At 34.9% G+C, this 21659-nt stretch overlaps 3 protein-coding genes across 4 annotated transcripts in view; 1 reads left to right on the plus strand and 2 right to left on the minus strand.

The window, feature by feature from the left end:
* Window positions 1-1798, minus strand: part of vwa2 (von Willebrand factor A domain containing 2) — a 40830-nt gene extending 39032 nt beyond the window's left edge. The window contains exon 1 of one of the 2 annotated variants that reach the window (XM_056468919.1): window positions 1727-1798. The gene's annotated coding sequence lies outside the window, so the exon portion shown is untranslated. Of the gene's footprint in view, window positions 1-777; window positions 806-1726 lie in introns of those variants that run through there. The other variant, XM_056468920.1, reaches the window with a different exon arrangement.
* An 823-nt stretch (window positions 1799-2621) lies between these two features.
* tdrd1 (tudor domain containing 1) lies at window positions 2622-14695 on the minus strand. Its single transcript, XM_056469825.1, has 25 exons — window positions 14554-14695; window positions 14421-14461; window positions 13314-13398; window positions 12358-12472; window positions 12207-12270; window positions 12050-12133; window positions 11796-11975; window positions 11533-11676; window positions 11158-11326; window positions 10970-11056; window positions 10704-10880; window positions 9202-9309; window positions 8692-8862; window positions 8322-8573; window positions 8105-8236; window positions 7918-8025; window positions 6521-6691; window positions 6084-6425; window positions 5852-5968; window positions 5155-5271; window positions 4422-4589; window positions 3810-4184; window positions 3502-3579; window positions 2881-2918; window positions 2622-2787 (listed from the first exon to the last, which is right to left on the minus strand). Exons 1-25 carry the CDS (start codon window positions 14693-14695, stop codon window positions 2731-2733), a joined length of 3522 nt encoding a protein of 1173 aa, XP_056325800.1. The 3' UTR covers window positions 2622-2730.
* Window positions 14696-16538: 1843 nt separating this feature from the next.
* Window positions 16539-21659, plus strand: si:ch211-225b10.3 (endoplasmic reticulum-Golgi intermediate compartment protein 2). The gene is made up of 14 exons (XM_056469003.1): window positions 16539-16621; window positions 17323-17462; window positions 18044-18152; window positions 18250-18296; window positions 18392-18459; window positions 18550-18590; window positions 18681-18782; window positions 18943-19038; window positions 19125-19180; window positions 20628-20726; window positions 20878-20975; window positions 21074-21236; window positions 21369-21445; window positions 21561-21659. The coding sequence occupies exons 2-14, from the start codon at window positions 17351-17353 to the stop codon at window positions 21579-21581; spliced, it is 1089 nt and encodes a 362-aa protein (XP_056324978.1). The 5' UTR covers window positions 16539-16621; window positions 17323-17350; the 3' UTR covers window positions 21582-21659.

Here is a 21659-nt window from a genome sequence, read left to right on the forward strand (position 1 = left end):
AACCTTGACTAACAACCCGTCTCGGTCTGTATAACAAGTGGAGCCGTCTAGAGCCAGATCCACGCAGGAGGAGCACTGGATCTGCTTCCTAATACTGCTTTATTCACAATTTCTTACATTCCTCACCGGTCTAAGCTTTCACTTTAATTATTTCCTACTTTCGTGGTGAACAACAACTCGCTCAAGATGCTCTAACTGAGAGGTTTTCAATCTTTGATATGCGATGAACCCCAAATGTGATCATCTTTTTGTGTGAGGTACCTCATCCTTAAATCAAATATGTGGTATCTAAGTTTAAGGATTATTAAAATATACTTGAGTAAAATATCAACTGTTTGAATGTATTATATCTTGTCAAGTTTGATGCTGCAAAAATGAGTGTAAAAACTACATATTGAAAATCTTTTAAACAGTTACTTACACTTTTGTCATTTACATATACTTAAATATTTCCATATTTCACACATGCATTTTTATCCTTTTCAATTTGTCTCATTAAAAAAGTCAAATCTAAAAAAGAATAAAACTTTCCACAAAGCAATTGGCTTTAAAACACAGCTTTGATACAGTTGTATGATATTTTTAAACATGCTAAATATATTTATTTGACATTGCAGAGCTTAAAAGGCAATGCTTGTTAACAGACAAGACACAGGTGTGTGCAGCTGCTTGATCTTCATGCACTAGACAGAGCAGTAAATGACTTGAGTGCAGTGCACTAGACTCCTATAATCATAGTGACAGGGAATAAGATGAGAGGCTGTGGGCAGCACTTACTGTAGGTGGCTGCTGTTAGTAAGGGGGTCCAAAGCCAATCTGTATCAATTCATGTAGATTTAAAAAATAATTTCAATAAATTTTAAAATATTCACAATTATAAATCATTAGTATGATAAATTACCTGGAAGTAGACGTCACACAAGCAACCTGAACGGCACAACGGCAAAACGGCTTTTTAAAATATAGTAAACGTGAGAAAGCGTTCAAGTGCTTGTCTGTGGGATCCGTAAAGCCCGCCTACTTAAATTTGATTGGCTATACAGTGATTTTGACATTGATGAGCTTGTAGACTGCTGGGCTGACCAAAATGAACCTTAAACTTTTACAAGACCGGCATCCTAACATTAAATATAGTATCAACATCAAATAATGACAATTTATTCATTTCATACTGAACTTGACCCGCTCAGCTGCTATGGACATTTAGTTTTCATCCAGTTTACTTAAGCGTGTGTTAGAATAAATGTGCAAATTACTTTATGCATCATTAAATGAAAAGATCATTCGGGGAAAAAATAAACCGATAAAAACATTGTCAAAGATAACATTGACATCGTTTAAATAGCCATATATTTTTCAAAAGTAAAATCCATTGTTCTTTGCTTTTTATTTTGAATGACGCAAAACTCCATTTACCCATTTAAAACGCATTTACAAATAATTTATTTCATGTTTTAATAACCCAAATCAGGTGGACCAAATGCAATGAAGGCGAAACAATTTCTTTACAACTTTCTAAAGGGGAATAGTTGACTTGTTTCAACTGACGAGTTCTATTAACCTGGTTTAGCAAAACTCTTAGAGAAAGGACAAGAACTTAAAACCATTCTCTGATAAGTACCAACGGCGCAACAATCCTGCGGTTGATGTTTCAGACCAAGAGTTAATAAAATTATTATTTGTAGAAGCCAAAACCCCCTGACAGTTCATAATGAGCGAGTCTTACCTCTCAGTGTCACCGCAGTCCTTTTCGGAATCTCACTCGGCAGCGGCAGGTCGTGCGCTGAACAGAAGAGGGGGCTCTGCTCTGATCTTCTACTTCCGCACTTGCTTTATAATACAAGTCAACCCCACACACACCAAGAGCAAAATTATATCGGTAGTCAGTGCATTAAGTTATTAATACGTGTCACTAAAGAAATGCATGTAATATCTTTCTTTTATAGCGGTGGATCTTTCCTTTATAATTAAAGGATCTTATTCACCATTGATATTTACTCATTTTTTCCCCCAAATATGAATGGTGACTGAGGCGGCATGTCTGCATCTAATTTTGTGTGACACAGAAAGCCATAGATTTTAAACAAGTAAATGTTTTTGTTAATTTTAGATGGACTGCATAACCATAAAAAAAATAATACTGGGTACAATAAATAGAAATCAAATGGCTTCCAACAAACCCAAGTATATTTAATCACAGCCACATGAAACAGTTACAGGAACACTTAGGGAACAAAACTGGCCCTACATAATACTGACAATGTGGAACAGGAAAACTGAATGTAAATGCTGCATAATTCACTGTTAATAGTTACATATTCAAAACATAAAAACACAAAGGGTATACTGAATAAAACAACAGCACCAAAATATTAAATAAAAAGCTAAAGTGCTGAACAGTGGCTATGTTATTCTAAAAGGAAGAGTTCAAGCAAAAATGAACATTTAATCACCCTCAAGGGGTTCCAAACCCGAGTTTATTTATGTTGAACAAAAATATATTTTGAAATAAAGCAGAAAACCTGTAACCATTGACGTTAATACTTTGAATAACAAATACTGAAAAAGTCAATGGTTACAGGTGTCCAGTTTACGTCAAAAATATTTTCTTTGGTGTTTAACAGGAAAAACTCCTAATGGTTTAAAACAAGCAAAGGGTGAGTAAATGACAATTTTCATTTATGGGTGAACTGTCCCTTTAAACCTTTGGGTATTGAAGTTCTTGGGTTACTATCTGGATCCAACTTGCTTCACAAGTAGGAGAACCAACTCCTCAATACGGTCCATCTAAAAAGGTGGGGTAGAGAAATGAGGATTTAAAAAACTAAGTACTGAAAGATAGATAAAAAAAAACACGCAATTTGAATTTATTATTCAAACCTTTTGCTTCAGCTCCTGACAACAGCAAGATTGTGGAGCTAGACAAAAAATAAGTAAAAATTACCATTCAAAGTTGATCAAAACAGAAATAAAATTGTATTTTAAAACAAAGCCTGATGTATACTTAATTTGTACATTTTTTGAAAGTACATTATATTCGAGAGCACAAATAATCACATACTTGCACTATGCACGATATGGCAAATATGCAATCTGGATTATTTCTTTTCCATATTGAACAATAATAATATATATTTCGATATAAGTTGTTAATGCTTCCAGATTTAAACCAGTACCCAAACAATGACTGAAGCCACAAAAATTAGAGGGTCCATTAAATGGCATAACATTTTCAGATACATTTTCAGTAGCCAAAAATTCAGTACATTTTTAATATCAACACACTTTTAAATTTTAATTGTTGCACAGATCTGCTGTGTGATTGGCTCTTAGATCAATATAGAGTTAAAGTCTAGAGCTTATCATTGTTATTGACATTTATTTTAATATCGTTTATTGGCCCAGCCCTAACTATAAAGACTTATATCTGTCCAGGATGTGCTCTTTTTCCCCTTTCCAAAAAGTTATGAGTGATACAATGTGAATCACAATAATACCCACCACTGCTGCTCTCAACACTGCTCACAGTGTCGTGTGTTGGAGTGCATTCCTCTGCAGTCTTCGTCTTGGACATGTTTTCTGAAATCAGACATAATAAATGTTTGACAACTGCTGCTCTGGATATGATGACAAGGCTCCATTTAAATAACACCTTAGAGTTACAGCTGAGAACACCAGGTGGAACAGCACCTGTGCACCAGAATTTCATTGCTAAAGGTCCTGAGCAAATTCCTACACAAGTCCTGTAAAGACATACATTACTACACAGTCTTGCCAACATAAATTCTGCTTAATGCTTCATTCCTCACCTGGTTCCTCATGCTTTAAGCTGACACGTAAAGGCCGGGTTTTGTCATCCAGGGCAGGTTTCTCAACATTTGGAGATAGAGTTTGCTCTGCGGCCTTATTTGAGCTGATAGGCTGTGTCTGCTTCTGTTCAACATCCTTTTTCTCTTTATTGACATCGGCAGGCAGCTTTGAGCTAGGCTTGATCTGTCCTTTCTGCAGAGCTCCAAGGATAATGGAATTAATGTCTCTGTCAGATTGACCTGACTGCTGGGTAAGGGTTAGCAGGTTGGAGGTTCCATCAAAGCCCTGAAAGGATGCCTGGACACCCCCGCTCAACTGAATCCCAAAGAGTTCCAGCACTTCAGTAGGCCACACTACAGGGAAGTGCTCTTTACCTAGGCAAAAAGTATCAAAATAACCATGCTTCCATCCACGTACTTTTTATGCTCATTTTCAGAAATTACATTTAAAAGAAATTGCATCTTGGCATAAAATGACCTACACAAATTATCCTGGAGAAAAACATAATAATAAATGAATTCTTTGACAATTTTTCCCCAGAGTTTTACATGAATGCATTTTAATTATTTTAAATTTGTACAGATTTATTTGAAATCAGTTGGTAATTTTACCTGTGAGTGCACATCTAACTATCTGGAATGGATGCTGGAGAAGTTCTTTGGTGATGGGAAGGATACTGGACAGAGGAACGGTCTCCATGTTTCCATAATCAGAGTAAATGACATGCGCATGCTTTGAGGTCACCTCCAACACAACAGCTCTGTACCAATTTTTGTCACCTGAAACAGAAGTTGTATTTAAATGGTATAAGTACATCTAAAAGATATTTATAGCACAACCACATCAACACAGCATCATAAAACCACATTATATAGCATAAGCATTATATAGTACTCAAAAGCACAGTCATGTGTCAAGCACAGTCAAGTGGATGAGTGCACATTATTACAGTGGTAGCTTAAATGTTCGATTTAACAAAAAAAAAATTATATATATATATATATATATATATATATATATATATATATATATATATATATATATATATATATATATATATATATATATATATATATATATATATATATATATTGTTTTAGGAATTCCAAAAATAAAATGGCCGCTTCATACTTAAAGCAGTAATTTAAAATGTCCTATTACACACACACTTGCATGTTACTTGCATTACTTAAAAGTTTAGTACTTATTGTGTCAATCAAATCCATATGATTTCTGGAGTGTTCTAAAGAAATAGATTTCTTAATGTGCTTGAATACTGTATAGTTTTATACCATGTCCACATACAGCTGTTTAGAGTAAGCCACAGATGAAGGGCAGACTGACCTGAAAACTGTGCACAACAGGAGGCTCCTGGTAAAGGATGGCACTGATTGGGAACTGGCTGTTTGCTGCAGTACTTTGCAACATCAGCCATAACAGCCTTCAGACCCTCTACATTCACTAGTGAGGAAAATACAGCTTAATGTTAATCATTATCATTCTGATGGCCATCCTAAGACATTAATAATATATAATAACAAAAGCTGCTTTAACTAGAATAAATATTGTAAAATACATTATTATTATACATCCGTTCATGCTTTGTGTAATGTGGCTCTTTGAAGAAAAAAAAAATGCAGTTTTTATATTAAACTGCACAATAAACGGAGGTTTCAATTCTGACATTTGTATCTATGGTTTTTATTAGCTGCATACTAAACATCTAATTTGACCATCACTATACAGTATATGCAAGTGCTTTGGAAGTCTATGAAGCTTTAATGCTATTTATTAAACCAAATCACATTAGGCTGGTTTCAAGCTGCTGACCAATCAGAGCGGGGTCTCAGAAAACCAGGGTTGAGAGAGACCCGATGCTTAAAAGTGTTTTTTGGAGACAGATAAAGGATGTGATGCTGCAGTGAATATTTATGAGAATATCTATTTATTTTTATTTTACTTTGGATGGAGGTAAACCTTTTGTAAAAGACATTAAAATGGCATCATGGGGGACTTTAAATGCTGTGAGATGAGTGCAAACCTTGTCCAGGATTCATAATGTAAAAGAGACTAGGGCTGATCACTGCTGCCACCCTTGGTTGGAAGGTGTCACTGCAAGACAGCTCCAATGTCTTCCAGTTTAAAGGAAAACAGCCACCTAAATGACAGTTAAAACAATTGAATCATACACAAGCACAACAATCATAAATGATGACTTGCAAATTGCTAGAACTGGCTATTACAAAACTGTCAGTTAAAACAACTTAACATACTTGACACTGGTGAATCTTCTGAGACAGTGACAGCTCCCTTGCTACTAACTTTCAAAGGCTCTTCAGCAGATGGATTCTGATCAATGGGTTTGAGAGAGGGCAGATCCTCAATCTGACTGGTAGGTTTAGCTGGCTGTGGAGGCTGTTTTACCTGTCCGTAAGGTTTAGCCAAGTGCTCAAAAATGAGTACAGAAGCAACAGTTTTTCCAGCACTTTCCAGCTCCATCCCATAACCCTTCTCAGTGATGGAAAGCACTTTGCCACTCAAGGGCTGACCGGCACAAAGAGCCTGAAACTTAAGCATTGCTTCTTTTTTCCACTGGCCCTCCACTGGTTCCACTCCTGCACATAAAAGCAATTACTGGCCAGAAATACAATACATTCACTATTTTTCCTAATAATTCACAGCAATACAAACACTAATGAAGTAGGCAAACCTGCAAGCCAGCAGCGTATTGCCTGGAAGGGCAGTTTTAGCAGGCTCTGTGTGATGGCTTTAAGGTGTGCTGCATCCACCTCACACGAGTTGCCATAATCCACAAAATAAACTCTGGCTTTACCCTCTTCACACACCTCTAAGACCATGGCCCTGTACCAGCGGGCGTCTCCTGCATAGCAGAAAGGAAAGCAAAAATCACACTAAAATTCAATCTGTAATTAACAAACTAAAGATTATGGTTAGTGGTTGATGTATTTGTTTTTGCATTTGACCAAGCTTGCATGTTGCATCTTCTGTAATTGATTGCACACGATATGGTTTCTAAAACTGCGAAGTTCACAACAGCTATATCTATACTTTTTTTGTTCTACTGCCCTTCAGCTCATTTTTAACTGTAACAGTGTCAGTTACCCTTAAAGGGGTTATTAAAGGTTATTGCACACAAATTGAATCCCATACTTTTTGAACGTAAAAAAAAAAAATACAATTCAAACGAGACGTCGAATTTGACACACTGCCTCCAGAACTAAATTTAAATTTTTTCCGCATCTGAAAAAGCGCGTTGAGAGGCGTTTTGACAGTTCAGAGCCACCGTACAAGCGAAAAGATAGTGATTGCAGTCATTTTAACTACAAGTAACTTTATGATAAACAGTGCATAAAATGAAGGCACACCTCTCCCTTGCTGCTGCTTGGTTTGCATTTGTGTGAGTCTATACATTTGATGTACTGCCCATAGACATTATAATAAAAGCATGGTCCGCTTTCGGTCTGTTGTTTCGACACATCAACTAGCCACCATTCACCACACACACGTTCACATACGTAAACAAATCCTGAACAGAGACTGGCAGTAACTACAGATAATATTATATGTCTGTAGGTACTGCCAGTCTCTGTTCAGGATTTGTTTACGTACGTGAATGCATGAGGTACCACAAGCAATGTATCAAACGTTTACTAAAATAAATTCTGCATTTTGGAATAATCGTAGTGCAGCACTTTAATAATGAGCTGAACTCTCCTTCCTATATGCAGTATTAGATTAACACAATCAGTAGCCTAATCCTTTCTTTTTCTAAGAAAAAAAAGAAAGGTGAACAAAGTGTCAGAGCTTAAACTGATTCCAGACTCAGTGTGCAAGGTTTGTTTATGTAACAATGTTTATGCATATGAATAAAAAAAAAAAACACATACAAAAATTTCAGATTTCATTGTACCAAGACCTTATGACTTTTGAACAGTAAACATCTTAAATTCAAGTTGTCAACTATTCTGCTTCAAGTAAATAAACTTTACTAAATTTGAAAAAAAAAAAAAAAAAAAACTCTTTGTTTCCTTTAAATGGTGTTACATTAACTATAGTGATGCCTCTGATTGATGGAGTCCGTGTTACCTGTGAAGAGAGCACAACATGGTTCTCCTACTACAGGGCTAAAGGGAGCGCTCTCTGATTCACAGTGTTTCATGAGCTCAAACGACATCTCTGTCAGGGTGTGTTCATCTGTCAGACACAAAAATAAAACACTTAAATACATGTGTGACACTACAGGAAAAGCAGCACCGATGGACAATCAAGGCACCTGTTTTACTGTAGTTGTAACAGTAGAATTCATCAAGGCTCTTCAGCATACTGATCACCAGCTCCACCTTCTGGCCATCAAAAGGAAGTTCAGCACAAGTCCACTCCAATTTCTTAACAGGTTGACTGAGGGCTAGAACGCAATTAAAAGATGTTAACATACATTGATTTCAGGCATTTCCATGTTTTTTGAAAAGACAAATGACTACTTCACTTACAGGGCATTTCAGTGGAGGTAGCTTGATCTGGTTCAATTTTCTCAGTTTCCACACTTTCAATAGCAGCACAACCCATGTTAACCAGTAGCTCTGTGACACTGGCCTGAGGGTCACTGGACTCGTCTATCATGGACACCAGAGCCCTACCATCCTTCTTACCCAGAATCTCAACCCGAATGAAGCGGTTGCAGACCAGATGTTTCAACATCAGAACAGCTTCATCTGACCAGGTGTCTGTTAGAGACTTTATACCTGGAGAAACATTGACATGTTAATCAAGAACACAATCAAAACCCTTGCTGAATTCTGACATTATGTACATGCAAGCAAATCTAAACCAATTTTCAAATGTCCTAGGGTTGCAGTATACCTGCTAGAGAACAGGGGATTGCTTGTGTTGCCAAAGCTAACAGCTCCTTGCTGATTGGTCGTAGGCGATTTAGCTCAACCTCCTCAGAGTTTCCAAAGTCTATGTATCCGACACACACACGATCCTCAGAGGAATATGCCAGAACTTTAGCTCTGTACCACTGGTTGTCCTCTGTGATGAATAAAGATATAGACTAGATCTACAGTAGTTCACATACATTTGAAAAAAAAAATGTTGCGTTTTCATCTAGCAAATAATTTACTTGTTACAATACATTTTACCAAATCTATTGAATCTATCAAATAGAAAACTAGACACCTTCATAATGTTTATAAACATTCATTTAACTTTTTATTTATTTCTTAATAAAATTGGTATGCATTCAGAATAAATCTACATGTAGCAATGTCTTTTGAAGTTGTTTTTTAAGGACCTGGAGTATAAGCCAAGGGTATTTTCACATAAACCAAAATGAGAAGACATAAAAACAAAGAAATGAACATTTCTGACCAGAGAAGAGCGAGCAGCAGACAGTTCCTGGTGCAGGCCTAAAGTCCTCACTGGCAGCAGTGTTTGAACAATGGTCCCTCAAGTTCATCTGCAACTGCTGGATTATACCTGAACACACAAAGATCACTTCATACACTGAACCTACTGGAAGTACAGCATATATTTTGCAAACAGATGATACTGAAACATTTCTGCAACAAATCAAAAAATAACAAAACACTGATAAGATGTAGAGCTTAACAGCACTTCTTAAAATCATAAAACATAAACAAACAAAAAAAAACAATAAATCTACATGAGCATTAACTTAGCATGTTATAAGGATTTCTAAACTAATTATTTATTTAATATTAATTATTTATTTAATATTAATTAATAAACAATCACTGGTCATAGTATACTATATAGTTTGTATACATGATATTTCGAGAATAAAGTGCAGCTGCAGCTGGAAAACAAGGTTTCAATGCATCGCAAACGGCAAAGGCACATCACTTCAGGAGGAGGCGTAAGTTAATTTAGCTAAACTGCGACATGGTCATCTTCCGGAAATATTACCAACAATCCATCAGGTAATGTTTCTCTCTCTCTGTTTAAAATTGTTGGCAAAGCGCCATCAACAAATATTTTTCCTCCACATTCCATAATGCAAAACGCATTGGCCTACGGCAGCTGGATTAATCCAAAAAGGCACAGTACTTTTTGTGCATGGGTCTGTTTTAGTTCGGATCATATTCTCACCACAAACGAACCGCTCTAGGGTTCGTTTGAAAGCGTACCGAGACCACCTCTTCAAGGAGGAGGTTTGACAGAGTGTGCGCAACTTGTCTGAAGAGCAAGGAGGGATCCGGTGGTGAGGGGTGAGAAGGGTGTGTGACTTATTTAAGGACCTGGAGGGAGACGCACGATTTCCGGGAGATTATCACTCGTTTGCGGGCATCCGGGAGTCTCTATGCATTTGTGGGAGACTCCCGGAACTTCCGGGAGACTTGGGATGTCTGAATATCTCATTTAACAACTATAGTGAGACGCGATCCAGCGGTACATCCTTGATAAACTGTCCGACGAACACTGCTTACTGAAGCTCAGACGAGCGCAAGACAGTGTGTGTGGCTGTATGTGTGGTCACGTGATGTGCGTTTTCAGCGAACGGAGGGCTGTTCGGAAAAAATAGACCCAGTGCCGATAGAGCTTCTGCGTGTGCTATGAAGCTGTAGTCTGTTATCATGGACGCTGAAAAAAACACACTCTGCTCGTGTTTGCAGTGTGAAACAGGCTTTAAGCTGAAAATTCTAAGGGGAAAAAATTTTTTTAAATAAAAACACACGCGGCCAATATAATTTCTAAGTATTAAAATAAAACAAGTACTTTAAAAATAGCAGAAACTTTGTCATTTTTAATCCTTAAATGTTTCAATGGAATTTTATGCACCAGTGGGCATACAGCAAAAATGCATTTCACTAAGGTAAAATTGCTTTAAGCTACATTGAAAAAAATCTCACTGGCATTTTCCAGCTTCTGACAGAGGATCTCTGAGGGCGACTGGAGGTGGGTGACGACAGCAGTGAATGTGTCCCCCACTCCCTGAGTCAATGGCTCTGGAGGCCGGGCTTCGGAGTTCTCATTCTTTCCTCCAGAAAAGCGCTTGAAGTTCTCAAAAGATGCTGTCAGCAACGAATCTAAAGAAAGGGAGTGAACAAAATGAATGAATATAAGAAAAGATTAATTATTTTAGAAAAAAAAACTGTGGGAAAAAAAAGCAACTCACTGATGCTGTGTTCAGTCTGTGTTTTGACAGGAACATCCTCTTTTATGGCATAGGACTGGTCTATCAGGAAAGTGCTCATGTATTTACCTGTGGAACAAATTCACACTGAATATCATGTGCTTTTCAGAGAAAGCTCAAAGACTAAAATTTAATTCACCTTAATTAAACTTAATAAATGAATGCCATACCAAGAGTGCTAACAAGAGAATCCACAGCAAGCAGATCGCCATCATTCATGATGTCCAAGACTGTGAAAGTGAGGCACTTTCCAGCAATTAACTGCCTAACAGCAATACAGCATTCACCAGTCCAACTTCCTGTCAGAGGTTTTACACCAGCAATACAACACTGCAAAGCCTGAGGAAAACAAAACAGCTTGTGCAAAAGCACATCAACTGCTGACACCATACAACTTTTATCAATACTAGGTCGAGTGAATAATGAATTTTCACTGACTCTGGTAAAGTTATATAATAAAGAAGGAACAAAATCTTATTTCATTTATTTGCCAGCTACTTTTTAGAAAAGTTTGAAACTAATATACATGTATGGATGTAACTCACAAATGGTGCCACAGCATCAATGTTTTCAGAAAGAGGTCGTATGTGGTCAAGTGCAACATTCTCTTCATTCCCAAAGTCGATGTAAAACACACCAGCAGTCTTGCGGGCCACATCAACTGCCTGAATCTCAGCTCGATACCAGTTCTAAATCAGCATGAAAACAAAACAAGCAGAGAACTGCAATACTCTCTATTGTAAGTGATTTAAAAAACTATGTACTTCACAAAACTCTAATCTCTTATATTTAAAATTATTAGCCTTACCTGATCAAGAGAAAATTTAACAGCACAGAGCTCTCCAACTTCAGGCTTGTACTCTTGTGCAAATGAAGAGCTATAGGTCTTCTGAAGCTGTTGGGTGATCTTTTTCAGGGATTCCATCATCTCCTCGGACTGCCAGTGGATGGAGAACATCCCAGGGTTCCTCAGGTCTATTACTGTGCCCTGTAAGCATTGCAGTGAGGCAGAGTGTCTATGCTTAGATAATAAACCAAAGAAAATCATCTAAAGAAAAGTACCTGTATCTCAGAACCTTTGGAAACCACATTTTTGTGCAAGTCACGACGGTATATTCTCTTCGGCTGTGAGTCAACACAGATCTCCTTCAAAAGCAGAGGTGGAATTAGAAGGAATCAACTATTAAAAGTATTAGTAATGTAACGACAAATAAAATACCTTAGCTTGAAGGCCACCAAGTCCATTTGCATAAGGCACAGCTGTTGATTCCTTAGTTTTTTCACTAAATGAAAATGAAGGATCATATTGCCATTGTGCCTCAAAACTAACATTAAAATCAGAATGATAAACAGAATACCCATAGAATTACCTTGTGACTTCTGGAGTGCTAGGTTTGCAAACATGTCGATGTGCGATCCAATCTTGAGTCTGACAAGCTACAGAACAGTAGCAAGTTTTTTTACACCGAGTGCACCTTAAGTTGCCTAAATATGATCCAAAAAGCCATCACTAGTTAGTGACCTACTCATTCTGATGATAAAAAAAAACATTTGTACCACAATCATTGAGCAGTACCGTTTTACAGATGGACTAGAAAATATTTTCCTTACCTTTTTGTCAAATCTTTCACTACAAAAAGTCTTAAATTAAGATCTGTTTATTACAAATTATTTGAATAAAAAACCATAACTACTTATTTTATCATTTGATCAAAATATTATCAATTTTATCAACTTATGATGCTTTTAAACTATTCTTAAGAGACATCTGTCAAAACAGATTTTAATGCATAAATGATTTTGCTCCATTAATATAACTAACATAAATCCTCCAATACACAAGACCTAATATCTTCAACTATTTTTTTTCCCAAGAAAACGTCTTTATAAACATGACTTATTTACAAACGTGACTTGAATTTAGATTTTTTTCTCTGATTTGAACATTGTATTTTTAAAAATAATTCAAAATAATTATTTTTGTTCAGCTCATTCTTCCTTACATTCACACTGTGAACTAACAAACCTGACTAAAAATATATTATTAGAAGTTTAAAATAGCATAAATCTTTTGAAATTGCTTTCACATGTGTAAATTTCTGTTACTTGAATGTGGCTAATTTAAACTGTACAGTTATCACAAATTATAACGATTAAACCAAATATCCACAATAAGATGATTATCAATAACCATGCCAGCCCTACTATTAATATTAGCTATTTTAATATGCATTATAAAATTAAAATTCAGAATCAGTGTGACCCATATTGCTGGTAACATCAACCAAATTCAAGCAGAACACTGAAATCCAGCAGCATAACTTACCCTGGTGACTGCAGTAATTGCACAACTTCACTACCTGGCCCATCATGGACACCACTGTCTGTGGGGAAGACAAGACATCTCCACACTGTGGAGATAAACACTTTAAAATGCAGAAAACACTGCATGATTAGCAAAAACAATTACACATACAGCTGTGGGAAAGAAAATTAATATCTGAATATTTTTTTTGTCTTCCAACTTGCTGGACTTTACAGGAATGGGTCAGAGAAAAACATTAATATTTCTGATATTTGTACCACATTTTAAATAATGATAAAAAAGTCCTTTTGAGCATTTCCCTCAGAAAATGACAATAGGTTACAATATTTATTAACTATTCTAAAGTTAAAACATTGGTATTGCGTTGTTTCGAAATGAATATAAATATGGCAAAAAAACAAAGGACCTTTTTTAGTTATTTTAGGCAATAAAGCTATCTAAATGACATTTTTTGCTTTATATTTGGAAAAAAATGTCATCAGGGGTTTAAATGAGAATTCACGTTGTACTATGACACATAACTATAAAGCATAAAAGTGGTCTTTTTCCACAGCTGTATATGCACATCTATTGTCAACATATCCAGACTTAAGCTTTACCTTTAATAATGCTAAAGTTTTAAATTTAGATGGGAGTAGGCCCACAAGGAATCTACGCGGCTAGAAATTGACAGATTTCTGCAGATTTTTAGCCTATTGTTGGGTCTATTTTTCACTTGGGCAAATGTGTATAATTTTATATTTATTCAGTTTTTTTATTATTTTCAGTAATAGTACTGACTAATATGAAAATGTTCATTATTTATAAACAATACAGTTTGTAAAATAATATTTTTTGTATTTTAGTAGATATTATATTAGAGATTTGCTTTGTTTATCAGTTAAGTGGATCTAATCGGATTCACAATGTTAACATTAAATAGAAGTTAAAAAGATTTTTAAATTTTATTTCATATACTAAGTTTTAGTTATGATACTTCCAAAATCAGAAAATTACAAAATTCTGCGCAGAAATAGCAAAAAATGTCTGCAGATTCTATCTGGTCCTAGATATGAGACTTTAAAAAATTCTCTGATTTTCATAACAGACACATTAACATATACATACATTCTGACTGATATCCTTTCTCATTGTATCAATCTTGGGACCTAAAGCAACAGAAAAAGAAAATTAAATAAATTACATTTTTCAATGAGTCAATAACATGCACATATAATGCTGAAAAGTATATCATTCGTACCATCCAGAACGTCACTTGCTAGCAGGCGTTCTTCATAAATGGCTGGTGCTGGACCTCTGGGAGAGAGTGAACTGGGTCCAGTGGCAGGTCTTCTCAGCGGGAGATTAGGTCTCATCATCGGCTGAGCAAAGGCTGGATTCATTCTTCCCTTGTTTCACTGGGATGTAAGATACATTGTTAATCCGTTTTCAGTGTTATCCAATTTGTAACTTTATAAAAGATAACGCAAGAATAGTCAATCTTGATCCTGGAGATCCAACTTCCTGCAGAGTTTAGCTCAAACTCTACTAAAATCCACGTGTCTGACATTTTCAAGTAAATCCGGAGACCTTGATTAGCTTGATCAGGTGTGCTTGATTGGAAGAACCACTGTACAAGTACGTACGTTATATTACATGCAAGAGGATTGAAACGTGAGGATTAATAATGAACGAGGATGGTTATGGATGTTTAACGTGCACATGATACATAACCCATAAGTTAAGATATAACGTTATATCAACACTGAGATATAGAAGAAATAATAATTTAAATGTTTAATAAATATGTTGGAGCAACACATATGCGTCTTACAAAACTTCTTAAACGTGTAAAATCTTGTATTTTGAATATAATGTTGGCGAAGAAATGTTGGAGAAACGTGGCTTCACACATGGCTTGCTACAGCAAATAAGTTAAAGTTAATTGACAAAGTACGTTTTTATTCTCGTATACCCTGTACGGTAGTTACGTTTGTGTGGTAATACGTTTATATAATGTGTATAAATACAAATACATATCAACTTTATCGATCATATTATTAGGAGATGATAATTTGTCATACCTTTGGCACGACCTCGTGGAGAAATATGATTAACGCGCATGCGCAATTGAACGACGTGACCTAAGCACGTCACGTGACTGGGTGCTTTCTCGTGTCTTTCACTAGAATATGAAAAGTTAATGCAATGAAATAAATTTTGTTAGACACTTATAAATGTGTAAAATATGGGGGTGTATTGATAATTTGTAGTTTATTTCATAGGAAAACTAGACAATAGGATATTACAAAAGAGAAAAATAGAAAGTTACAATAACACGTAGCTTAACTACATCGTAGAACTAAATAGATGGATTTTCAAACTGAAGTCTCTAAAATAAAAACGTCAATTTAAACTGTACTACTTTAAGAGTTTAATGTTCTGCTTTTTAACCCCCAATGTTTTAAAATATTTCACATTATATTGGCTAATTCAGATTTCAGAAAAAACGGTGCTTCTCTAAAACTACATTTTGCAATGCAGTAATTACCTTAACTTAATAATACTGTAAAAACAATATAATAATACGGCCTATATATATAATGTGATAATAAAATAATTTGGTTTATATTTAATTATATTCAATATTTTAAGATTTATAATAATAATATTTAATTATATTCAATATATTAGTTTTTTTTTTTATATTTAATAGTATACTAGGCGGTTCATTCCCTTGTGGCGACACCTGATAAATTAGGGACTAAGCTGAGGGAAAATGAATGAATAAATATTTGTATGTTATTTTATATTTTCTCAGTGATGGGTTGCAGCTGGAAGGGCATCCGCTGCGTACGACATATGCTGGATAATTTGGCGGTTCATTCCGCTGTGGCGACCCCTGATTAATAAAGGGACTAAGCCGAAAAGAAAATGGAAATAAATTTATGCTATTTTATAATTCTATGTTGTATTATTTTTTTTTATCCAGTTTTTATATATTGTTTTTAGGCTTTTTTTTTTCTTCATAGACTCGCTTGCAGCTCCCAGGGGTGCCCAGATTGAAAATCTCTATTCACCGATATGACAAAGTCAGTATCAAATTGCTCAACAGCATAGCCACAAGGGATGTCCAGTATCAGACTAAGGTATTTCAGTTCTTTCAGTCTACTTTCATGATGAGGAAACGTGTACTGGGGTTTGTTTAGCCGGAAAAACCAGCTGTTTAACAATGCGGCAGTGGTTGTAAAACAGCACTTTAAATGTCAGTAAATGGATTATCTCATTGGTGAGCGCACAAAATCTTGTTTTAAAGGAGTTTAGAAGAGGTAAGAATGAGATTTAATTCGCATTTGCATTAATATTGTTGTGACTTGATGGCAGTTTACTCTTTAGTCTTGTTTGTTGAGAAATTAACTAAAATTGCACAATTACCTCAGTTGAGTGAACAGGAAGAAACATTTTACTTAGCAGTTTGCTTGTGTTTAGCATGTACTGTATATCTGAAAAACAGGCAATGTTTTAATAGAACTGAAATATTTATTAATCTACACTGATATAACATTGGAATCAAACACATGCTGCCTTATTAGCTGCACTGTGACATTATGCAGATTCAGAATAACACAAAGAACTCTGATATTTATTCATTGGGATAAAACACTCAAAATACAGATTTCACTGTTTATTGAATTATGTTTTATCAATCTTCATACATCAATCACTGCAGATATATGCAGTCATTCATACATCAATTACTGCAGTCATAGTTATAATGCAGTTATCGCAAAAACAAACATTGTTTGCTAGAAATTACATACAGTACATAATGCTTGAGTTGTATATATTTATTTTTATTTTATTTGATAATCTTTTAATTTTAAAGTTATGTTGTAATTTGTTAATGTGCTTGTGTTTCAACATGCATAACTAATATCAAAATTCACACATTATGCTCTCATAAAAGTGTGACTGATGATAAGTTTTGCCAATATGCCTTTTTTAAAATTCTGTATTGATTCACATACAGGCTTCAATCTACAAACATCTACTAAACAATGAGGCGACCGTCACTGAAGAATAAAAAGCCTATCAACATAATAAAAAATCTAGATGCCTTTCCTAAAGTTCCAGAAAGTTATGTTGCAACATCAGCTTTCGGAGGCACAGGTAAGCTTTCACTGCTTGAACATTAGTGTAGACTATTTGCATTACAATAAAAGACGATCTTAAATAGGGCTGCATGATTTTTCTGCGATTTATATTTGGCGATATGAATATAATTTCACCAAATTAATTGACTTACTCTATTTGGAAAGATTTAATTCATTTAGATCAGAGGTGCCCAAACTTTTTCTTATGAAGGGCCAAAAATCTAACTTGACTGAGGGTTGTGGACCGAAGGTAACTAGTAGCCATGGTTAATTTCCTAATTTATTAATTAATATTTAAAAATAATTAGAAATAATTTATATGAACTATTACAGCATATTTATTTGTACATTTTATAATGAACCTTTTTATATTTTATTTTATAATGAATTTTCTGGAGAGTCTAACCGTATTCAGGTACAGAAATTGAACAATCAAACATAAAATAACATGCTCATCATTGTATAATTTCATTAGAAATAATAACATTTGATAAAATCTTTATCTTATAATCTGACTATTGTGGATACACACATTGTGATATCGATGCTCGAACGATATATTGTGCAGCCCTAATCCTAAATGATTCTCTTCTCCAGTGACACTGACTGTCTTCATCCTCATGGCACTTCTGACCGTCTCAGAGTTCTTTGTGTACCAGGACACGTGGATGAAATATGAATATGAAGTAGACCGAGATTTTACCAGGTGTATATATTTGCTATGCTATATCAAAATATACTTCAAATATATATCAAATCTATATATTTTATACGTATATATCCCTTTTCTTCATCTTTGACAGTAAACTGAAGATAAAAATTGATATCACAGTTGCAATGAAATGCGAAAGTAAGTCCATCTGTTTTACTGAGGAACTTTTTATCAAATTCATTCATACTAAATGCATCTTGTTCAAAAGGTTTTAAGCCGTTATTATTTTCTAGGGTTGGGTGCAGATGTACTGGATATTGCTGGAGCTGTCGTTGCGTCAAAGGAAATTAAATATGATTCTGTGAGTGATTACAACCCATCTACTGCATTTCACATGTAATTACACAGCTTGCTAGAACCAAACACCAATTTTACATTTTGTTTCCCTCAGGTTAGCTTTGATCCCTCTACACAGAAAAAACAGTGGTATCAGTATGTGCAAATTTCCATTTAAATGCACAATTGTATGAGATGGTGGCCTGTGTGCTTTGTATAAGTCTTGATTTCTGTTTCTTATCCAAGGATATTACAGCAGATTCAAAACAGGCTGAGAGAAGAACAGTCACTACAAGATGTACTCTTTAAATCAGCACTGAAAGGATACTTTTCTGACCCAGCTCCACGGTACATCTGTTATTTGATGTTAATAATAATTCATTTTCTTTGTTACATGCTTGTGCACTGACATGCAACTGTAGATAAGGTAAATCCACAGGGCGGAAAGACAATGATTTCAGTGGTTAATCATGAAACTGCACTGTTTTCTTTTTTTTTATCTTCACAGTGTTGATTCTACACCTGAATCCCAGAATGCATGCCGGATACATGGAAAAATCTATGTCAATAAAGTTGCAGGGAATTTCCATATCACATTAGGCAAGTAAGTGTACATTTTTTAGCAACAGAATTACACATTGTAGGTTTTCATGTCTCTTATTGGTAATATCTGTGATTCTGTATTCATAGACCAATTGAAACCATCAAAGGACATGCCCATTATGCTTCATTCATCAAAGAGGAAGGTTTGTATCTTTTAAAGTTATGGGATTCAGGTCCATAGCCTGTCTATTGAAAGGGGTGGTTCTTTTTCTCAAAACGTGGAGCTTTTTGCAGGTATTCTCCTCAATTTCTATTAAATTATGAGGTTCAAATACTTCATTTTAGTGACATTTTAAGTAATAATCTTTGTTGCATTAGCTTGTCAGATGATGATCATAACCACACTTTTTGGTGCAACAAAAATATTTCCTATAACTTTGTCAAAGAGCTTACCATAGTATTTTACCACAAAGTGTTTATTTAGAAATGTGCAAGTTATTACAGTTGTATAAATAATGTTATGAGATTAGAATTTTGAATTAAAAATTTTGAGAAGTATGAAAAAATACTTATTTTAAAATACTAATTTATTATTATGCATCATTAAAACAAAACAATTAGCAATCTGTTAAAACTTATTTAAAAAAAAACATTAAAAACTCTAGCCTGTAGTTAAATAACAAACTGGCCAGCTCATTGCCTCAGTCAGAATTTGTACATTTGAATAATTAAAAATTAAATTTGTCTTGAAGCGTTCTTCTATCGATCGTTTTCACAATTTATGATGGCATACTGACAAAAACGGGACAAATGAGCTCATATAGGGGACAAATTCTGGACTTTGTCATTGTGGGGTGGGTCTGTTGAACCACTCGAACCACTCCTAGGTACGGGCCTGGTATTACTTTTTATAATTAGCAAAATACAACTGGGATGGTAACAAACGTTGGAAATGCATGTGATTCTTTAGATGTCCAGTAGATGGAGGACTCTCACTTTGCATTTTTGTTTTCAGACAAGTTTTCTGCAGGTCTTATAAAAGTTTTAAAGTTGACTTTAAAACTTTAAAGAGGAATATAATTAAAAAATTTACAAGAAAAAATTATTGATGAATACATATGTTATTCAAGCCTTAAGCCTTATTTTAATTAATCAATGAAATATTTTTTTTTGTATAAAGTAATAAAAAATTTAATTTTCTATCTAATTTTACATATTTATGATTTAAAATGTCACTAAAAGCCTCCAGAAACCCTGTCGATAAATGTTATCAGTCATTTATTGAATTATATGACTGAGGTAAAGTTGGTTTTATAGTCTCACATTCAGACTTTCTCCTTAATAATATCAATTCAGAAAGTATTCTTTGTAAATTTTAAATTGTGGAATCATATAAGCAGTCAATGACTATAAAAAATAACATTGTTCACAGTCAATTATGATAAATAATGCCAATGTTGTTTTGAAATCAGATTTACATTTGATTTCAGACTGAATATTCAAAGCACCATGGTAAACAATAGGGAGCATGTCACAAGTTCTTACTGAATGAATGTGCGAATATAAAACCAACTTCACCTCAATAAGGATATGCTTTTTCCTTCTATTATAGACCTTAATTAATGCAAGTCTCCCTGTTCTTTTCTGCAGTTTATAACTTCTCACATCGAATAGATCATTTGTCTTTTGGAAACGATGTTCCTGGACACATCAATCCCCTTGATGGCATGGAAAAAACTACATTAGAGCGTAGGTCTTTTAACATGCTACAATGATTGTCCAATTTAACCCACAGCACAGTCAGATTTCGAATGATGTATGCAAATGAATGCAAATCAAACTATTGCATCCCTGTTTTTAAACCCCTGTTTTTAAACATGTTCTTAATGTGCGCTTTCAGAAAACACTCTGTTTCAGTATTTTATCACGGTTGTGCCCACCAAGCTGCACACATCCAATGTTTCGGTGGACATGCACCAGTTTTCTGTTACAGAAAGGGTAGGTTATATATTATATGTGGAGCCTGATTGTGTATATATTAAATGTGAAAGTGTGTTTTGCTGATGATGATCATGTTGCTGCTCTGTCATATACAGGAGCGGGTTGTAATCAATGGGAAAAGCAGTCAGGGTGTATCAGGGATCTTTTTTAAATATAAACTGAGTCCATTAATGGTGAGGGTGAGCGAGGAGCAAATGCCTCTCTCTGCGTTTCTTGTGAGACTGTGTGGCATTGTTGGAGGAATCTTTTCAACTTCAGGTAACTTTCAGATGCTGTACAGCATAAATATTGGAGTAAATCAAACATGGACAGCAGCAGATGTAGCATAACATGCAACACAAACACTTAAGAATGACATCATTGATTCAGAGATCTTTTTCTTTTGCACAGACCTGCTTCACAGATTGATTGGATCTTTTGTGGACATTATCTGCTTTCGCTTTAGACTTGCAAATAAGGACAGGGAGGTGAGTGATGAGTGATTTCAGAAGTCACAATGCATGATTAACTCTTGAAAATACAAGATGAAGTATAACTTTAAATAATGTAACGATGTGACTAATTGGTTCTGTGTTTTTCAAGGTTCTTAATCAGGTTTCCTAATCAGGAGAGTGAAACGTTGGAGGATTTTATCCAGTTGACATTTGAGAAGCGCAAATCAAAAAGGGATTATTTTATAAA

Source organism: Danio aesculapii, chromosome 12 (assembly GCF_903798145.1).
Source record: "Danio aesculapii chromosome 12, fDanAes4.1, whole genome shotgun sequence".
Lineage (NCBI taxonomy): Eukaryota > Metazoa > Chordata > Actinopteri > Cypriniformes > Danionidae > Danio > Danio aesculapii.